This window comes from Brassica rapa, chromosome A08 (genome assembly GCF_000309985.2).
Source record: "Brassica rapa cultivar Chiifu-401-42 chromosome A08, CAAS_Brap_v3.01, whole genome shotgun sequence".
NCBI lineage: Eukaryota > Viridiplantae > Streptophyta > Magnoliopsida > Brassicales > Brassicaceae > Brassica > Brassica rapa.
The window spans coordinates 18,860,600-18,876,952 of NC_024802.2; the positions used below are offsets into that span (position 1 = coordinate 18,860,600).

At 39.1% G+C, this 16,353-nt stretch overlaps 4 protein-coding genes across 6 annotated transcripts; 2 read left to right on the forward strand and 2 right to left on the reverse strand.

Moving 5' to 3' along the window:
• Positions 1 to 749: 749 nt before the first annotated feature.
• LOC117127533 lies at positions 750 to 2,456 on the reverse strand. Its single transcript, XM_033278112.1, has one exon. The coding sequence runs from the start codon at positions 2,454 to 2,456 to the stop codon at positions 750 to 752; it is 1,707 nt and encodes a 568-aa protein (XP_033134003.1).
• Positions 2,457 to 5,729: 3,273 nt separating this feature from the next.
• LOC103835654 lies at positions 5,730 to 9,683 on the forward strand. 3 transcript variants are annotated; one of them, XM_033276651.1, is made up of 5 exons: positions 5,730 to 5,821; positions 5,910 to 6,098; positions 6,210 to 6,344; positions 6,429 to 6,575; positions 9,163 to 9,683. In XM_033276651.1, exons 1-5 carry the CDS (start codon positions 5,762 to 5,764, stop codon positions 9,532 to 9,534), a joined length of 903 nt encoding a protein of 300 aa, XP_033132542.1. In that variant the 5' UTR covers positions 5,730 to 5,761; the 3' UTR covers positions 9,535 to 9,683. The 3 variants fall into 3 exon arrangements, with proteins under 3 accessions (XP_033132542.1, XP_033132540.1, XP_033132541.1); XM_033276649.1 differs by lacking the exon at positions 9,163 to 9,683 and adding an exon at positions 6,654 to 7,191; XM_033276650.1 differs by lacking the exons at positions 5,730 to 5,821; positions 5,910 to 6,098; positions 6,210 to 6,344; positions 6,429 to 6,575 and adding exons at positions 7,046 to 8,318; positions 8,400 to 8,591; positions 8,697 to 8,831; positions 8,934 to 9,080 and having other exon boundaries at positions 9,163 to 9,675.
• Positions 9,684 to 10,722: 1,039 nt separating this feature from the next.
• LOC103835662 (proline-rich receptor-like protein kinase PERK12) lies at positions 10,723 to 14,152 on the forward strand. Its single transcript, XM_009111849.3, has 8 exons — positions 10,723 to 12,014; positions 12,093 to 12,548; positions 12,623 to 12,709; positions 12,826 to 12,896; positions 13,006 to 13,082; positions 13,256 to 13,403; positions 13,487 to 13,648; positions 13,718 to 14,152. Exons 1-8 carry the CDS (start codon positions 11,282 to 11,284, stop codon positions 13,961 to 13,963), a joined length of 1,980 nt encoding a protein of 659 aa, XP_009110097.1. The 5' UTR covers positions 10,723 to 11,281; the 3' UTR covers positions 13,964 to 14,152.
• Positions 14,121 to 16,219, reverse strand: LOC103835661. The gene has a single exon (XM_009111848.3). The coding sequence runs from the start codon at positions 14,914 to 14,916 to the stop codon at positions 14,359 to 14,361; it is 558 nt and encodes a 185-aa protein (XP_009110096.2). The 5' UTR covers positions 14,917 to 16,219; the 3' UTR covers positions 14,121 to 14,358.
• Positions 16,220 to 16,353: the final 134 nt, after the last annotated feature.

Genomic DNA, 16,353 nt, shown 5'->3' on the forward strand with positions numbered 1-16,353 from the left:
CTCTGGCATATCCTTGATGCTTCGGTCGTACCTGAACAAGCGCCTCTTCTTAGGCTTGGATGAATCCAAGTAGGTCACCAGAGGTCTATGGTCAGAGCCCTCAAAACGGAGGTAATCACTGCGGCCAGCAGGGAACATATCAAACCAAGCGCAGTTTGCTAACGCACGGTCCAACCTGGCTCGGATGAAGTGTGTACATCGTTGCCCCCTCCACGAAAGGGGGTTGCCTACATGCTTCACATCCCACAGGCCATTTTCCGACACAAAGCTTCGAAAGGGGATAAAGGACCCCTCACATCTCTCTGGTCCCCCGACCTTCTCCACATTGTCTAGGATGTCATTAAAGTCCCCTGAAAGAAGCCAGGCAGTATCTCTGTCTCGCCCAAGCTGGGAAATGGATTCCCAAAACGCAGCTCTATTTTCTTGTTGAGGCATCCCATATATAAAAGTGACATGAAACTCAGTATTTTTTACCTTCAGTTTGGTGTCAATGAAGTGTGGGGTCGCTTCAAGTATACTGATGTCAATGTCTGCTTTCCAAAAGAGTGCCAAGCCTCCGCTGAGGCCAATTGGTGGGACTGTGAGGTGGTGATCATATCGGAGACTCTGGAGCTCAGAAAGCACAAACTCATCTTGATTTTTGGTCTCCATTAGGAAGAGAATATCCGGGTTTAGGGTCTTTTTTATTTCCCGGATTCTTGGAACTGTCAAGTCACCTCCCAAACCTTGACAGTTCCAACAGGCTAGAGCTAAGGAATCGGGTTTTGCGGGGGCCGAAAAACCGCCCTTCGCTTCCTTGTTGCTGGGACATGCACCAGTGCTGGTGGGTCTTGCGCCTGAGGACCAGGTAAGTCTTCATTTCCACTCCTTTCCACACATAGTTTCTTGCGGGGCGGATTAGTGGAGCGAGCTGTCATCTGTTTCGAAAGGCGCGTACTTTGGCGAGGGCTTCTATTCACTTTTGCTCTGGTTACTCTCTTCCCTTGAGCTGCTGGAATAGCAGTGGTTCCTTTCTTTGTCGATGCTTTGCTTGTAGCTTTCTTTTTACTTGAGGATGCTTGATTAGTTTTGGTTTTAGTGCCTACAGGAGAGCCAATTCGCAGTGTAGCAGGGACTCTCTGACCAGACACAGGGTGATCCCTAGCCGGTGACTGGTTCTGTTTGCTACCCGCACTCCCTTCATTAAGTTTATTACGGAGGTCTCCTTGCTCATAGTTGACCTCAACATCTTGCAGCCGTGCTATCAGTGAGGTTGAGAGGCCACCAGACCTCAGGGGTTCTTGATGGGGGCGCTCAATTCTCTCCAGCGCTGATCTTCTCTCTGAGGAGTGGCTGATAATCTCACCACGTTCCGGAATAACCGGTAGTTCCATAGGCTCCCTGGCTGGATTCGGGGGAGGGGTCCTTGAGGACTGAGAATATTGAGGACGATCCCCATGAAGGTGGTATTCTCTCGAAGAGTGGGTGGAGGAATGGTCTCTTAGCTCTCTTCTCTCAAATGTAGGCCTCCTGTCCTGGGCTCTCCCTACAGCTCTTGGATCATAAGATGATTGGTGTCGCGCATAGTCATGGTAAGGTCTTCTTTCCGGATAACTTGGTCGAGAGGTAGTTGATCTTTGAGATACCGCGTGATCATCTCTAGGAAGGGAACCCGAGTTCCTCATTTGGCTTGTCGGAGCTCGTCGGGAGTCCTGACGTCTTCGGTGATCCTCTAGACTCCTCAGTGTATTCTGCTGGCTTATTCCCAACTCGTGGGTAGATGTTCTTGTCGAGACTGGTTTACTAGGGCAGTCATCCTCCTCATGGAAGAGAGAGTAGCAGTAGAAACAGTGTTTCTGCAGATTTTCGTACTCCAAGTCCACATTGAAGACTTCACCAGATTGAAGTTGGACCGGAAGTTGCATCTCCAGGTTTTTTAGACAATCAATATCCACACGAACTCTGCCTTGGGGAATGTCCTCATCCATGTGGACACCAAGCGCTTTTCCAATAGTTTCTAGTATCTGGAAGGTCCAGAAGTGGAGGGGCAGGCCGTGAATATTAATCCAGAATGGAGTACGCCTGGGGAAGGAGTTTGAGACGATTGGCTCCCATCGTTGTAGGATGATCATCCACCTTTTGTAGTGGAAAGGTGCTCGCCGCATTACAGATAATAAGGCATCCTCTGTCTCGAATTTGACTTGAAACAAGTCTGGTCCTAGAGTTCTTCCTGTGACAGCGGTTTCGAGGTTCCAGAATTGGATTAGCCATTCCAGGACCCACTGAGGTTTTTGGATCGATGGTTTGGTGACCCGACCTAAGAGAGTGAGCTTGTTGTCTTCGATGAGTTCCGAGTTGTCACTTGACGGGAGTAGAATTGGGGCTCTTCTACCTTGCGAAGAGGGTTTCCGTGTTGGGGTTCTAGATGCCTCAGACACCCATTTTCCTTTTTCGGATCTTGAATACCGGTTCGACATGTTGATGAAGGTTGCACTGTCTAATGAGCTGGGTTGAATCCTCACAGCGAGGTAACAACAAGGTGGTCCGTAGGGACTGAATGTGGAAGCTCACACTGACGAGAGAGGAAACTGTCCTCCGGTCCTCAGCGTCGAGGTAAAGAAGCTGGTATGTTTAGTTTATGAAGTTTTCGTCGAACAAAGCTCCCAGATCTGCCATGGGTTTCTTTCCAGATTCCATTTTTACACCGTACAAAGAACCACCATAAAAGGGGAAAATGATTGACCCAAAAACCTTCACGCCGGAAAGTAGGTGCGGTGGTTGTCGGAGCTACAGGACGGAGGAGCTAAGGCGGAGAGCGGATGCGATCGAACTAGATCTGAGGAGTGCGCTTGTCTGGGGAAATGGGCCTGGGAGAGATTTCAAAAACGCGTGCATTACAATAACAATCTTTTTATATTTTACTGTTTTAAATTTAGATTTTTTGTAAACAGTTGATGAGATTCGATAATTTTATGAAAAATTATTTTTTTTCTATTTTTATTGTTAATAATTTTATATAAATATATATATAACAACAGTTTTTAAATTGGTTTAGCCGTTTAAGCAATGTAAAATGTTAGACGATACTTACGAAGGGCTACGCAATATACCTAGGGAAGACATAAAGACACAAACATGGAAAACACTAGCTTTTGTTCAAGGAACATACGCAAATACATGTTTGAAAAACGATATATTCTTATACAAATATAAGAATACAAACAATGTAGTGGTAATACTGGAGGAAACAATTGAAAGAACAAATACATGATTAATTTAAAAGGCCCACCAAAGAATTATCAACATTATTTAGAGCATGATTATCGGGATTGCTTAACTGGATTGCTTAAATTAATTTTGATTTAAAAAAAAATTACATTTTAAATGAAGCAGCTTTGCTTAATTAGGAAGAAGAAGAAGAACCAGCGCTTATGAAACACGCGTCAGACACAGAAGTATCCTCCTCTCTCTCATCTCTATCTCTTTTTTTTTTTTGAAAAAGGGCATTCAAATTAAAAACATAAAACATACAAGGTATGGTTTTGAAACCATAAAGTTTTAGAAAGCACGATGAGAAACAATCTCATATTGAGCTAAGCAATAACTTAGAAAATAGAAACTTATGGACATAAGCTTAATAAAGCAAGATAAGAAAGAAGGAAACACTAGGGAGTGTGGTATCCACGGCCTCGACGACCTCGCTTACCTTTCCCTTGTATCTTGATCCAATCCATATCTTGATATTTTTGACTTGGTTTTATTGGCCTCCCACCTCTTGACATGTTGAGATTTGCCGTAGCATCACTCATTAACCCATCTCCAACATCATGAACATTGAATTGCTCAATAGCATTGTGAAAAGGGCTGCCATGCGTAGGTGTGTACATAAAGGCCAATGAATTGCCTCCTGATTCCAAACTGGTCTCGGAAACAATAATATGAGATGGAATTTCTTCCATAATAGTTGGTTCAGCTGGAGCAGGAGCAGTACCTGCTAATGGTGATGTAGTGAATTGAGAGTTGGGGCCAATGGCTATAGTTTCCTTAGAATGGACGAGAAAGTGTACCGGCGTTGAAAGAGCCTTAAGCTCAACACCCTTTTGTGATTGCAACTCTTCAATCTCTGTCACATTAGTGGGTTCTAAAATTTGATCAGTAGAAGCTAAATCCAAATTCGCTTCAGAATCTTCAACTTGTACCACCTCTTTTTCCGATGCAGCATAGACCTGAGCTTGTTCCTTATCCGACCCAACCCCTCGATCTTCATTCATCACCTCATTCGCTGGAAGTGTTTCCTCATTCTTTTGGACAGCTGGGAGTAGACATCTTTTCTCTTTATGTCCTAAGTGTCCACATCTACCATAAGTACTCGGAATCCAAGTATACTCAACATCTTCATTCTCATCTCTATCTCTCTCCCGTGAAATCAGATGGCTTTGATTCCAAAACGTGTGATTGATCTCGAACGGGAGATTTGATCTGGTACACTCCATGTTTAGAACAACAAGGAGTCTTTTGGAATCACTCCAACATCTTCACTTGTAATCTCCTCGTGAAAGCTTTGTGTAAGAAGACCGATGTGGAGAGTGCCTACAAGATGCTCGACGAAATTCCCGAGATGGGTCTGGTGCCAAATCTGGTGACGTACACGACTATTCTTCTTTAAGGTTGTAGCTTTGTTGGTTCTTGTTTTCTTTAAGGTTGTAGTTTGTACTTATCTTCTTGGTTTTAAAAGGAATGTCATATGTTCTTGTTATGGTTCTGCGCATATGCCTGTGTCTTATGCTTATTTCTTTTGGGATCAATTATGCTTGTGTCTATGTCTATTCTGTATCTTCTTCTTATGTTTATATAATATTCACTCTCCACTTGTAGCAACACAAAACTCATCTTCTCTCTCGACTTGTAACAACACCAAAGTCATCTACTCCCGTTTTCTCTCTTTAATCACTTTGTCAAACTCATATTTTAAGAACCCCAAAATTAAAATTTTGCATTGGAGGCAAAAAATTAAAAAGCTCTTAAATAAAGTGCTTAACACATATTTATTACTAAAAATGTGATTAAGATATTCATTAGGGTTGCTAGGGATAATGGTGCTCTTACGGTGAGTGTTTGAATACCTATTCGAAGTCGAATCAAATATTTCAATATTTTTAATGTTTTGGTTTAAATTTTGTTTCCTCATTTAAATATTTTTTATATTTAGATCAGATTTAATTCGGTAAAATTTAGTGTTCGAGTATTTTTGGTTATGTCTGAGCTTTGTATTAAATATTAAAAATATATATACAATCTTTTCATTTGAACTCTTTTATTTGTACCAAAATAAAATTCAAAACATTATTTGAAAAATAATTTTTAAAAATTTGTTTACATGTCATCACCACATTCATTTTCACAAAAAATAACATGGCTTAGTTAAAAATATGATACAGCATTTTCTTATTATACATGTATAATCTTAAAAATATGAAATCCAATGACTGCTATCATCCGTATGTAAAGCCTCTTGAGAAAGTAACCCTAATAAATTTCGTATTGTTGATTCAAGGACTGTACTTAAAAAGGAACATGCTTTTTGATGGGTCTCCTCTTTCCTCAGAAAGATGTACGTCATGTAATTCACGAGAATTGAGCTGCCATACATAAAACATAACGTACACTATTCTCTCAAGATGCAGAATATACTATTCCACAAACCATATATTATACACAAGTTTTGGATCGTCATTTACTTTTGCTCTAATCAGTTTTGGTAGGCTAAACTTTCGAATAGAAAATGGGTGTATTCACTGGATTTGGTAGCTGGATCAATCAGAACAGTCAAGAGCCTCTTAAGGTCAGTTTATATCACCAATCATATATAGGAGCTGATCGTTGAAGTCAAATAGATATATAAACACATTCTTTATTGTCTGTTAATGTAGGCCGAGTCCACGAGATCTGAAAATGGCGAATCTAAGTCGGCGTCAGAGAAAGACACTAATAATGCTCCTGCTAAAAAGAAGAAGAAGGTGGTGATATATTATGATGAAAAAGAGGACATGAGACAAGAAAGACTTTGGCATAAAGCAGAGAAGAAGCATCCATGGCGTAATCCACCTCCCAAGATCAAGGTACGAAAAAAATATCACCCAAACACAATACAATACCCAAAATCTTTTTGCCTTGGTAAAATCAAAAAAACAAGATCCTAAATTTTTTTATATATTTTTATATCTTTGAAGGTGACAAATAAGAAGGGTCTTTACCATATGAACATAGAATTAACCGTGGGAACGACTCCTAATGTTGTCTACTACGTGTTGACTGATCCAAAAGGCGGTCCGTTTTTCGATTATAAGAAGTGGCGCGACATAATGGTTTTCTTTGCTGATCATTATATGATTCGAATGTGGTATTAAATATAGCCAATGGTTGATATATATATTTTTTTTGTTATCAAGAAAAACACATCAAGAAAGGTTTTGAAGGAGAATGGTCCGAAGCGGGTCATCATGGTGGAGAAAGCTTTGGCTTATAACATCCTTTCGCTGACGACTATATCTATCCCGATACATCTAAATATGGAAGAAAACAGAAAAGATCTTACGGTAAGAAGCCTTCTCTCACAAGAATCAACACCTTTGTGTTCGTATTGATGAAACCTAGCTAACTCAGCTTATTTACAGACAAATTATAAGAAAGGGAAAGTAATATTGATGAAAGAGTTCCACGGCAACTATAAAGTCGAGCCTATATATGTAGATCAAGAACGGTTGTGCAAAAAGAGACTACCAAAGAGTCCAGAAGAATATAAAAAATGTAGCGGTGGCCAAGGAAGGATTGGCTCAAAATTGACAATAAACCACTACTTCCAGCCATATCGTCCATTTAATATACCGCCGCTTTCTTGGTTCATCCGTGGGAACACCATCAAAACCTCCAAAAAATTGCTCAACGGGATTCAGGAGCTGACTTCGTCTTTTCGACGGGCAGGGCCACCCTCAGAAGAAGACATGAAAGCGAGTGAGATAGAGACTGTTGAAGTACATAATTTTTTGAAAATATAGAAGATTGTTAGCAAACATACAAAAACTGTTTATCGCGTACTATTGATTATTTTGGTATCGACTACCACAGCTGAAAATTGTTTTTTTTTTGAAGTTGAAACTACTAAAAGTTATTTGTGTTTTTAACATATCATAATAAAAAAAGAGATTAGATGGACTTGATTTGTTATCATTTGAAACAATAATCGTTCAACTATTTAATTGCACTCGAATGATTATGCAAGAAAAAAAAATACAAAAACTATATTTTTGTGTTTAAATTTAGAGTTTTTTGTAAACAGTTGATGAGATTCGATTGTTTTATAAAAACAATTTTATTTTTCTATTTTTATTGTTTAATAATTTTATATAAATATATAAAACAACAGTTTTTAAATTGGTTTAGCCGTTTTCGCAATGTAAAATGTTAGACAGCTACACTTACGAAGGGCTACGTAGCATTACCTTGGGGAAGACATGAAGAAACAAACATGGAAAATACTAGCTTTGTTCAAATATTGGAGGAAACAATTGAAAGAACAAACACATGATTAATTTAAAAGGCCCGCTAAAGAATTATCCACACTTCTTCCACTTGCTCTAATTTGACATCACCATCATGCCAAACGGATGAGTGTTCGGATACCTATCGAAGTAGAGTCAAGATATTTCAAACTTTTTAATATTTTGGTTTAAAATTTATTCACCCATTTAAATATTTTTTTGATATTTGGATCAGAGTCGATTCAGTAAACTTAGGATTCGAATATGTTTGGTTATGTCTGAACTTTGTATTAAAATATTAAAAATATATAAACAATTTTTTTTTTTAATTTGAACTCTGGTCCCCGTGGTTTAATGTACAACTCACAGGAGCAACATTCATCTATGGGAAACAGCTACGAGAGCCAAATTAAGGGGTAATCTAATGACTCTGCTATCCGTATGTAAAGCTTCTTGAGAAGGTAACCCTTATAACTTATGTATTGCTGATTCAAGGATTGTACAAAAACAAAGGGAAAACTTTGATGGGACTCCTCTTTCCTCAGAAAACTCTCGCTTGTACGTCCTGTAATTCACGAGAATTGAGCTGCCATGCATAAAACTTAACGTACAACATTCTCTCAAGATGCAGAATAATACTTTAACTAACATTACAGAAACCATAACATATATACACAAGCTTTAGATCGTCATTTACTCTTTGCTCTCATCAGTTTTGGTAGGCTAAACTTTCCAATAGGAATGGGTGTATTCCCTGGATTTGGTGCCTGGATCAATCAGAACAATCAAGAGCCTCCTAATGTCAGCTTATATCATCAATCAAATATAGGACCCGATGAAGCCAAATAAATATAAACACATTTTTACTGTTTGTTCATGTAGGCCGGGTTCATGAGATCTGAAAGTGTCGAATCCAAGTCGGTGTCAGAGAAAGATACTAATAATGATCATGCTAAGAAGAAGAAGAAGAAGGACGTGGTATATTATGATTATAAAGAGTTGATGAGACAACGAGAGCTTTGGTATGAAGCAGAGAAGAAGCATCCGTGGTATGTTCCCCCTCCCAAGATCAGGGTAAGATAAAAATCACCAAACAAAATACAATAGCCAGATGTTTTGGCCAAAGTAGAATCAAGAACAAGATCCTTAAAATTTCTTATATTTTTTATATCTTTGAAGGTGACAAATAAAAAGGGTCTTTACCATATGAACATAGAATTGACCGTGGGAACAGCTCCTGATACAGTCTACGACTTGATGATTAATCCAAAAGGCGGTCCGTTTTTCAATAGGGAGAAGTGGCGCGATCTAATGGTTTTATTTTCTGATCATTATATGATTCTATTGTGGTATTAAATATAGCCAATACTTGATATATATATATATATATATATATGTATTTTTTTTTTTGTTAAAAAAAACACATCAAGAAAGGTTTTGAAGGAGAATGGTCCGAAGCGGGTCATCATGGTAGAGAAAGCTGTGGCTTATAACGTGCTTTCGCTGACGACTATATCTATCCCGCTACATCTAACTATGGAAGAAAACAGAAAAGATCTTACGGTAAGATGCTTTCTCTCACAAGAATCAACAACACCTTTGTGTTTGTATTTGATGAAACCTAGCTAACTCAGCTTATTGACAGACAAAATATAAGAAAGGGAAAGTAATGTTGATGAAAGAGTTCCACGGCGACTATAAAGTGGAGCCTATATATGTAGATCAAAAACGGTTGTGCAAAAAGAGGCTACCAAAGACTCCAGAAGAATATAAAAAATGTAGCGGTGGCCAAGGAAGGATTGGGTCAAAATTGACAATAAACCACTACTTCCAGCCATATCCTCCATTTAATATACCGCCGCTTTCTTGGTTCATCCATGGGATCACAATCAAAACATCCAAAAATCTGCTCAACGCGCTTCAGGAAATGGCTTTGATTGTACGAGAGGCAGGGCCACCCTCAGAAGAAGCCATCAAAGCGAGAGAGAAAAATATTATTGAAGTACATAATTTTTGAAAAATATAGAACTATAGAAGATTGTCATCAAACATACAAAAGCCGTTTATCGCGTATTAGCGATTATCTTGGTATCGACTACTCCAGCTAAAAATTGTTTTTCTGAAGTTGAAACTACTAAAATTTATTTGGAATTTAAGATATCACAAGATGAAGTGCTACGTGATATACCTAAGTGATGAAGACATGAAGACATGAAGAAACAAACATGGAAAATACTAGCTTCGTTCAATGAACATACGCAAATACATGTTTGAATGAAAAAATATTCTTATACAAATATAAGAACACAGACATATGTCGTGGTAGTATCGGAGAAAACAATTGAAAGAACAAATACGTGATTAATATGGGAGTTTGTTGGTGAGTAGCTGGCTCGTCTCTAAGATATGGGACTTTGGAAGCAAAGGTTTAGAGGACAGACCCATCGTTTCCCCCTAGATCTAAAGGGTGAGCTGTAGCCACCGTGGACTTGCCTGTTTTGAGGAGACGTTTAGCTCATCCTGCATCTCACCTCCATTTCAAAGTTTCGGGTGAGTTCTCTGAGACCTCTGTGGACGTATGTGCTTATCTTATTGATCGCGTGGCCAGTTTGGGGAGTGTATTGTATTGTACCGCCTGCGCTTGATCAAAATTGTGCTTCAAGCAAAGTGTGTGCGTATGTTTGTTTGGTCATGAAGTCCTATCTCCGAGTGGTCGACAGGCAATTGTTTTCAACGCGGTCCTCCTCGACTAGCACCGGAGCACGTCTCGCCAGCCGTCCGTTGTTGTTAAACGAGAGACCTCTGGGTTAACCGCGATAAATCATAGCCCTTTGGACCTTCTCCTCTATCCTTCTCGGGTTTAGGAAGTGCTTAGATTTGGACCAATATTGCTGATGTTTGTTGCTGAATTGTGTTTCATTGCTTGGCCTTGTTGGACAAACATTGAATTCGTGATGCTTAGGGTTCTTTTTAAACTTTTTTGGGGTTCTAAGCATCGGTTTGGCTCTCGAGCAAACTGGATTGCAGGCTCAAATTTGTAATCAAACCATCATTAATGATTTAATGACATTTACAATTTAGCAAAAGAAAATACGCGATTAATTATTAATGGGCTTTAGAAAACTGTCTGGTCCATTTTTGATTCGACGTTACCGGGTTCGAGTCGGGTGAAAGAGTCCTGAGAAATAACATTTGAAAACTCAGTTGAATTTGCGCGGTAAACCCGGGAATCAAGGAAGGAGTGACATTCCCAAAAGAAACAAAGGGCCAATACGAAGAACAAATAGAGTTTTTTTTTTTAATCGATGAAAGGAGTGAGGGAGGGCACAGGAGACGTGCCAACAACTTATCATCGCATCATGTCAACTTGTTAGATTATTCCTTTTAAAAAAAATATTTTCTTATTTCTCTTTTTTTTAGATTATTTCTCTCTTCTTCTTCTTCTTTTTCATTTTTTTTTTCTGGGAAAAGAAACTGAGGGAGGGAGAGATATACAGGTTCTCCTTCCATTAATGGCTTGCATTTTCTCTACCTGATGTAAAAGGTCCTGCATTAATAAACCCTAGTTTTTTTTTCTCTCAAGGGAGGGAAAATTAAACATTTTTAATCAGCGTTTATTGTGCTTTTCTGAGTTTGGTTTATTTTCTTTGATCATTTAATTTGAAAATCAATTGTTTCCATCAATTGATTAACCAAATAGCTTTTTGAGGTTAGATCATTATGTTCTGAATGTTGTTTCTGCAAATAATTATATAAAAATATAAATGTCAGACTCCGGCGGTTCCCCGGCTTCTTCACCGCCAGCACCACCAGCCGATTCAGCTCCCCCGCCGGAGACTTCTCCTCCTCCACCGTCTGACTCATCACCGCCGCCACCCTCTGATCCACAACCGTCACCTCCTCCTCCAGATTCACTTCTTCCTCCGCTACCTTCGCTTCTACCACCATTAACCGCCACTCCGCCTCCAGCTTCAAATCCTCCACCGGCAGACTCAACCAACTCTCCGCCGCCAACATCAACTGAAACCCCTTCTCCTCCTCCTCCTGCGAATTCAGATGCTCCACCAAACGAATCCAACAACCCACCTCCATCTCCAGACGTTCAATCTCCTCCTCCTCCACCGTCATCTCCTTCAACAAACCCTGAAACCCCACCGCCGGAATCTCCTCCTGCTCCACCGTCAGACCCCACCAACTCTCCCCCAATCCAACCATCACCACCAGCTTATTCCCCACCGCCTAGCTCCCTCCTTGCACCACACAAACCTAACGGTGGCTCCGGTAGGCCCGTCGTGTCTCCATCAGTCCCCAGCAGAGAAACGCCTCCCACAAACAGTAGCAATGGAAACCAGACTATGGTCGGTATGGCTGTGGCCGGTGTCGCCATCATGGCCCTTATAGCCATTGTGTTCTTTGTAAGAAGAAAGAAAAAGAAAAACATTGATGCCTACGCTCACTCACACTACTTACCACACCCTAACTTCTCCGTCAAGTCAGGTTTAAAAAAAAAATCTCTGTTTTAATCTCTTTGTTCACCTCTACGCTTAGCGTTGATAATTTTACTTGAAAATGTAGATGGATTCTCATACGGACAAGACCCTAGTAAAGTATACTCTGGTCCTGGCGGTTCAATGTACAACTCCCAGCAGCAATATTCCTCTATGGGGAACAGCTACGGTAGCCAAAGAGGTCAATCCAATGACTCTGCTATCCTCGGAACTGGCCAGACTCATTTCAGTTACGAGGAGCTTGCGGACATAACTCAAGGCTTTGCTCGGCACAACATTCTTGGAGAAGGCGGGTTTGGTTGCGTCTACAAAGGTACGTTGCATGATGGTAAAGTTGTTGCGGTGAAGCAGCTTAAAGCTGGAAGCGGACAAGGTGACCGTGAGTTTAAGGCAGAGGTTGAGATCATCAGCCGTGTTCACCATCGGCATTTGGTTTCTCTGGTCGGTTACTGTATTTCGGACCAACATAGATTGCTTATCTATGAGTATGTTTCTAATCAAACGTTGGAGCATCATTTGCACGGTAAATGGCTTTATACTAAAAGTGTTGAGCTTTATGTGTTAGACTGACTCATTAAACAATTTTTATCATTACAGGTAGGGGAAGGCCGGTTTTAGAGTGGTCTAAGAGAGTCCGGATCGCTATAGGATCAGCCAAAGGGTTGGCGTATCTGCATGAAGACTGTAAGTAGTTACTCATCCATTAGTTGAGAAGCATAGCCTTCACAAAATTTTGGTTGTGTGTTTTTGACTTTAGTTCAAAACATAAGCTAGAATCACATCCTTGTTATGTTCTACAGGTCATCCAAAAATTATTCACAGGGACATTAAGTCAGCAAACATTCTGCTTGATGATGAATATGAAGCTCAGGTAATGAAAAGCTTCTTTGTTTTTCTTTTATACCCATCATATGACTTTATAAACTTTAGTTGATGAGACTTGTTCTTGTTTTCCATTTTATTGTTTTTTTGGTGTTTAGGTAGCTGATTTTGGGCTTGCTAGACTCAATGATACAACACAAACTCATGTATCAACTAGGGTTATGGGGACCTTTGGGTAAGCATTCATCACAAACTCTAAACTCCAAGTCTTTATTGAAGACAAGTTTGTTTTATTTTGCATCAAACAATAATTTTCATAGTATTCATTGGACTAAAAGTAAATCTCTAATGGTCCTATATATGGTTTTGTTATAAGGATCAAGACTTAACATGTTCTAATGTTTTCAGGTACCTAGCGCCAGAATATGCATCAAGTGGAAAACTGACTGATAGATCCGATGTGTTCTCCTTCGGGGTTGTTCTGTTAGAGCTTGTAACGGGACGTAAACCAGTTGACCAGAACCAGCCACTAGGAGAGGAGAGTTTGGTCGAATGGGTAAAAAAAAACATTCTTCAATCACATTAAAATATTGGCTCTAGTTTACTCATGCAGTACTACTTATACACGACTCTTGACAGGCACGTCCGCTGCTTCTAAAAGCCATTGAGACAGGAGATTACAGCGAACTGATCGATAGACGACTCGAAAAACATTACGTGGAGCATGAAGTCTTCAGAATGATTGAGACAGCCGCTGCTTGTGTTAGACATTCTGGTCCTAAACGTCCACGCATGGTTCAGGTAAACATATTTAGTAAAACAATTCTTGCTTGCTCTACACGAAACTCAATTCATTTGGTAAAAAAAAAGGTTGTGAGAGCATTGGACTGTGATGAGGACTCTGGAGATATTAGCAACGGAATCAAAGTTGGGCAAAGCACAACTTATAACTCAGGGCAATACAACCAAGACATCACGAAGTTCAGGAAAATGGCGTTTGGTTCTGGTGATAGCGGAGAGGCCGGGATGTATAGTGGAGATCACTCTGTCATAAGCTCTTCTGATTTCTCAGGGAATGAATCCGAGACTCGACCTTTCAATAACAGACGTTTCTAAATTGGTGAAAGTAATACGTATATTTGCCTCTTTTTCTTGAGCTATGTAAAACCATTCTTTTTGTGTATTGTGTTGAGATGCATTTCTTGTTAGGTGCCTTTAGGTTTTGTTTTGAGAGAGGCTGAATAGTGAAGAACTCTGCAGTCTGATGAAAACGTTCTTCCAGAAATTTGTTGATTTTTTTTTTAATTTTGCCAAAATTCCTTACAGAATTAACATAATACATATGTATGATTTATTATTTAGAGACTAAGAAGTTTGATAGCTTCAGCTCTAAGTTCCATACCCACAAGATCAAGCCAGAAAAGGGAAAAAAAAAACACAAAAGAAGAAAAAAAGAGAAGCAGTAAGATATAATAAGCATAAGTGGTTTGTTTTTGGACAAAACAAGATCATTAGTGCCTTGGTCGGAACTCAAAGTCAGGACCTCCACGTCTGACTTCGCCTTTAGCATGATGGTTTCCATTTTCCGGTAACTTGAACCTCACTCCATGTTTGATAACCGGAGGAGGAGGTGGTCCTCCTCTGCCTCTTTCTTCTCTCTTGTTATCAAATCCCAATTCTATATCCTCTCCGTAACCTCTTCCAGAGGGTTTCTCAACATGCTCAGGCCGTTTCATATCCAACCCAAACTCCAAATCACCTCTCTCCCTCGGCTCACGGTCCACAGGACGTATCTCACGGCTCTTCTTAGACGACCCTTTCTCATGCTTTGGTTGCTTGCTGTGGTCCTGCTTAGCGGCACGGCTTTCACGGTTGCATAGCCTCCCGAAGACACAAGCCAGAACTGACAAGACAAGGATTACGGCTAGGACTATGAAGACTGTACCAAAAGAACCGCGAGAGCCAGAGGAAGATGAAGACGAAGAGGATTGATATGGATACTGTTTAGTATATGCGGTTGGATACACTACAACAGGTTGCTGCATCTGTTGCACTCCTTGGTCTCCCATTTTCTCTCCTAGGTTTTGGGTTATGTTTGGTTCTTAGAGAAAAATCAAGACGTGGTATAAGAAGATGATGAAGTTGTCAGGGATTACTTTGAAGTTCCTTGAGTAGAGATCAAGGAAGGTTATGGTAAAGGTACTTGTGGAACAAGAAATGTGAATATGCTTCATTCCATGTGAGATAAGGGGTAATGAATTAATATAAACATACTGTGGTTTGAAATAAATTTGTCATACCAAAAGTGATAGATAATAAAAGGAATAAGACTAATGGGTCTGAAACCAAAGTTTTAAATTGAGATAACATTCTCTGTTGTTTTTCTTTCTTTTCTTTTCATAAAGAGAGACTACTAAAGAGATTCTTTGTGATGTGTAAGTGCACGGAGAGAGATGTACTTTGGAACAAATCTGATTTCTTTGTGAGAAGATAAAGTGAGATTTTGTACAATTTCATCTTTTCCAATAAAAGAAATCAAAAGATTTATGGAGTCCGCTTAACCAATTATCGACTCATCAGTATTTTGTGAGAATTCACTTCTTTACACACAATAGTTTCAAGTTTCTTAAAATAGGAGCATGTGTAATAGAATTCACTAAAATAAAATAAAAAAAACTAACAAAACACAAAAAACAAATGAAAATACAATAATATAGAAAATGTGATTAGTAGCTAGAAGAATAATACACCACTACATGACCACAAATCCGGATAAAAAGAATTTATTAAAAATTACACAAATTATATATATATGAATCATATGACGCCAATAACATAATTTTGATAGCCAAAATCCAACATATTTTTTATATCAAAATTATATTTATGGTGTTACCAATATAACATATATTAGTTTGTCATGTGATACTATATTTGGTTTTTTAATACATTATTTTACTAAATGTGCGATTATGTAATTGTGTATTGTATATGTAGGCAATCTTTTTTTAACAATATACATAAATTATATATTACTGAGGACCCATTGTAGCTATTGTGACTGGTTGAAAAATGGTTTAAAGTTGTGGGGCTCTGCTAGAGAAAATGGTTTAAAGTTATTACACAACATAGGGATTAGCGTAAAGCATGCTTTTGTATTCCTTCATACCATTCTTTTGTTTTTTCCCACTACATTAATGTCTCTAAATAATTGAATGTTTCTTGCGTTTGTGTATAATGGTGGGTCACCTTTTGATTTTGCGTACATCTTTATTTCCTTTCTGTTAATGAAGAAAATTTTTCCTTACTCAATAGTTGTAGCCGCAAAGTGTTTGCTTAAGAAAATATACCACCTATGGAACTTCCATGCCAAAAATTTGTCCCCATAGGTGGTCAAGAACTATCCCAATACGTGTACATACAGTCGACCCAAAAAAAATTTATGTAAGAAAGGTCTCTCTCTATTTCTCAGGAGAAACAATGTTTTTTGTTAACTCTTGGTATTG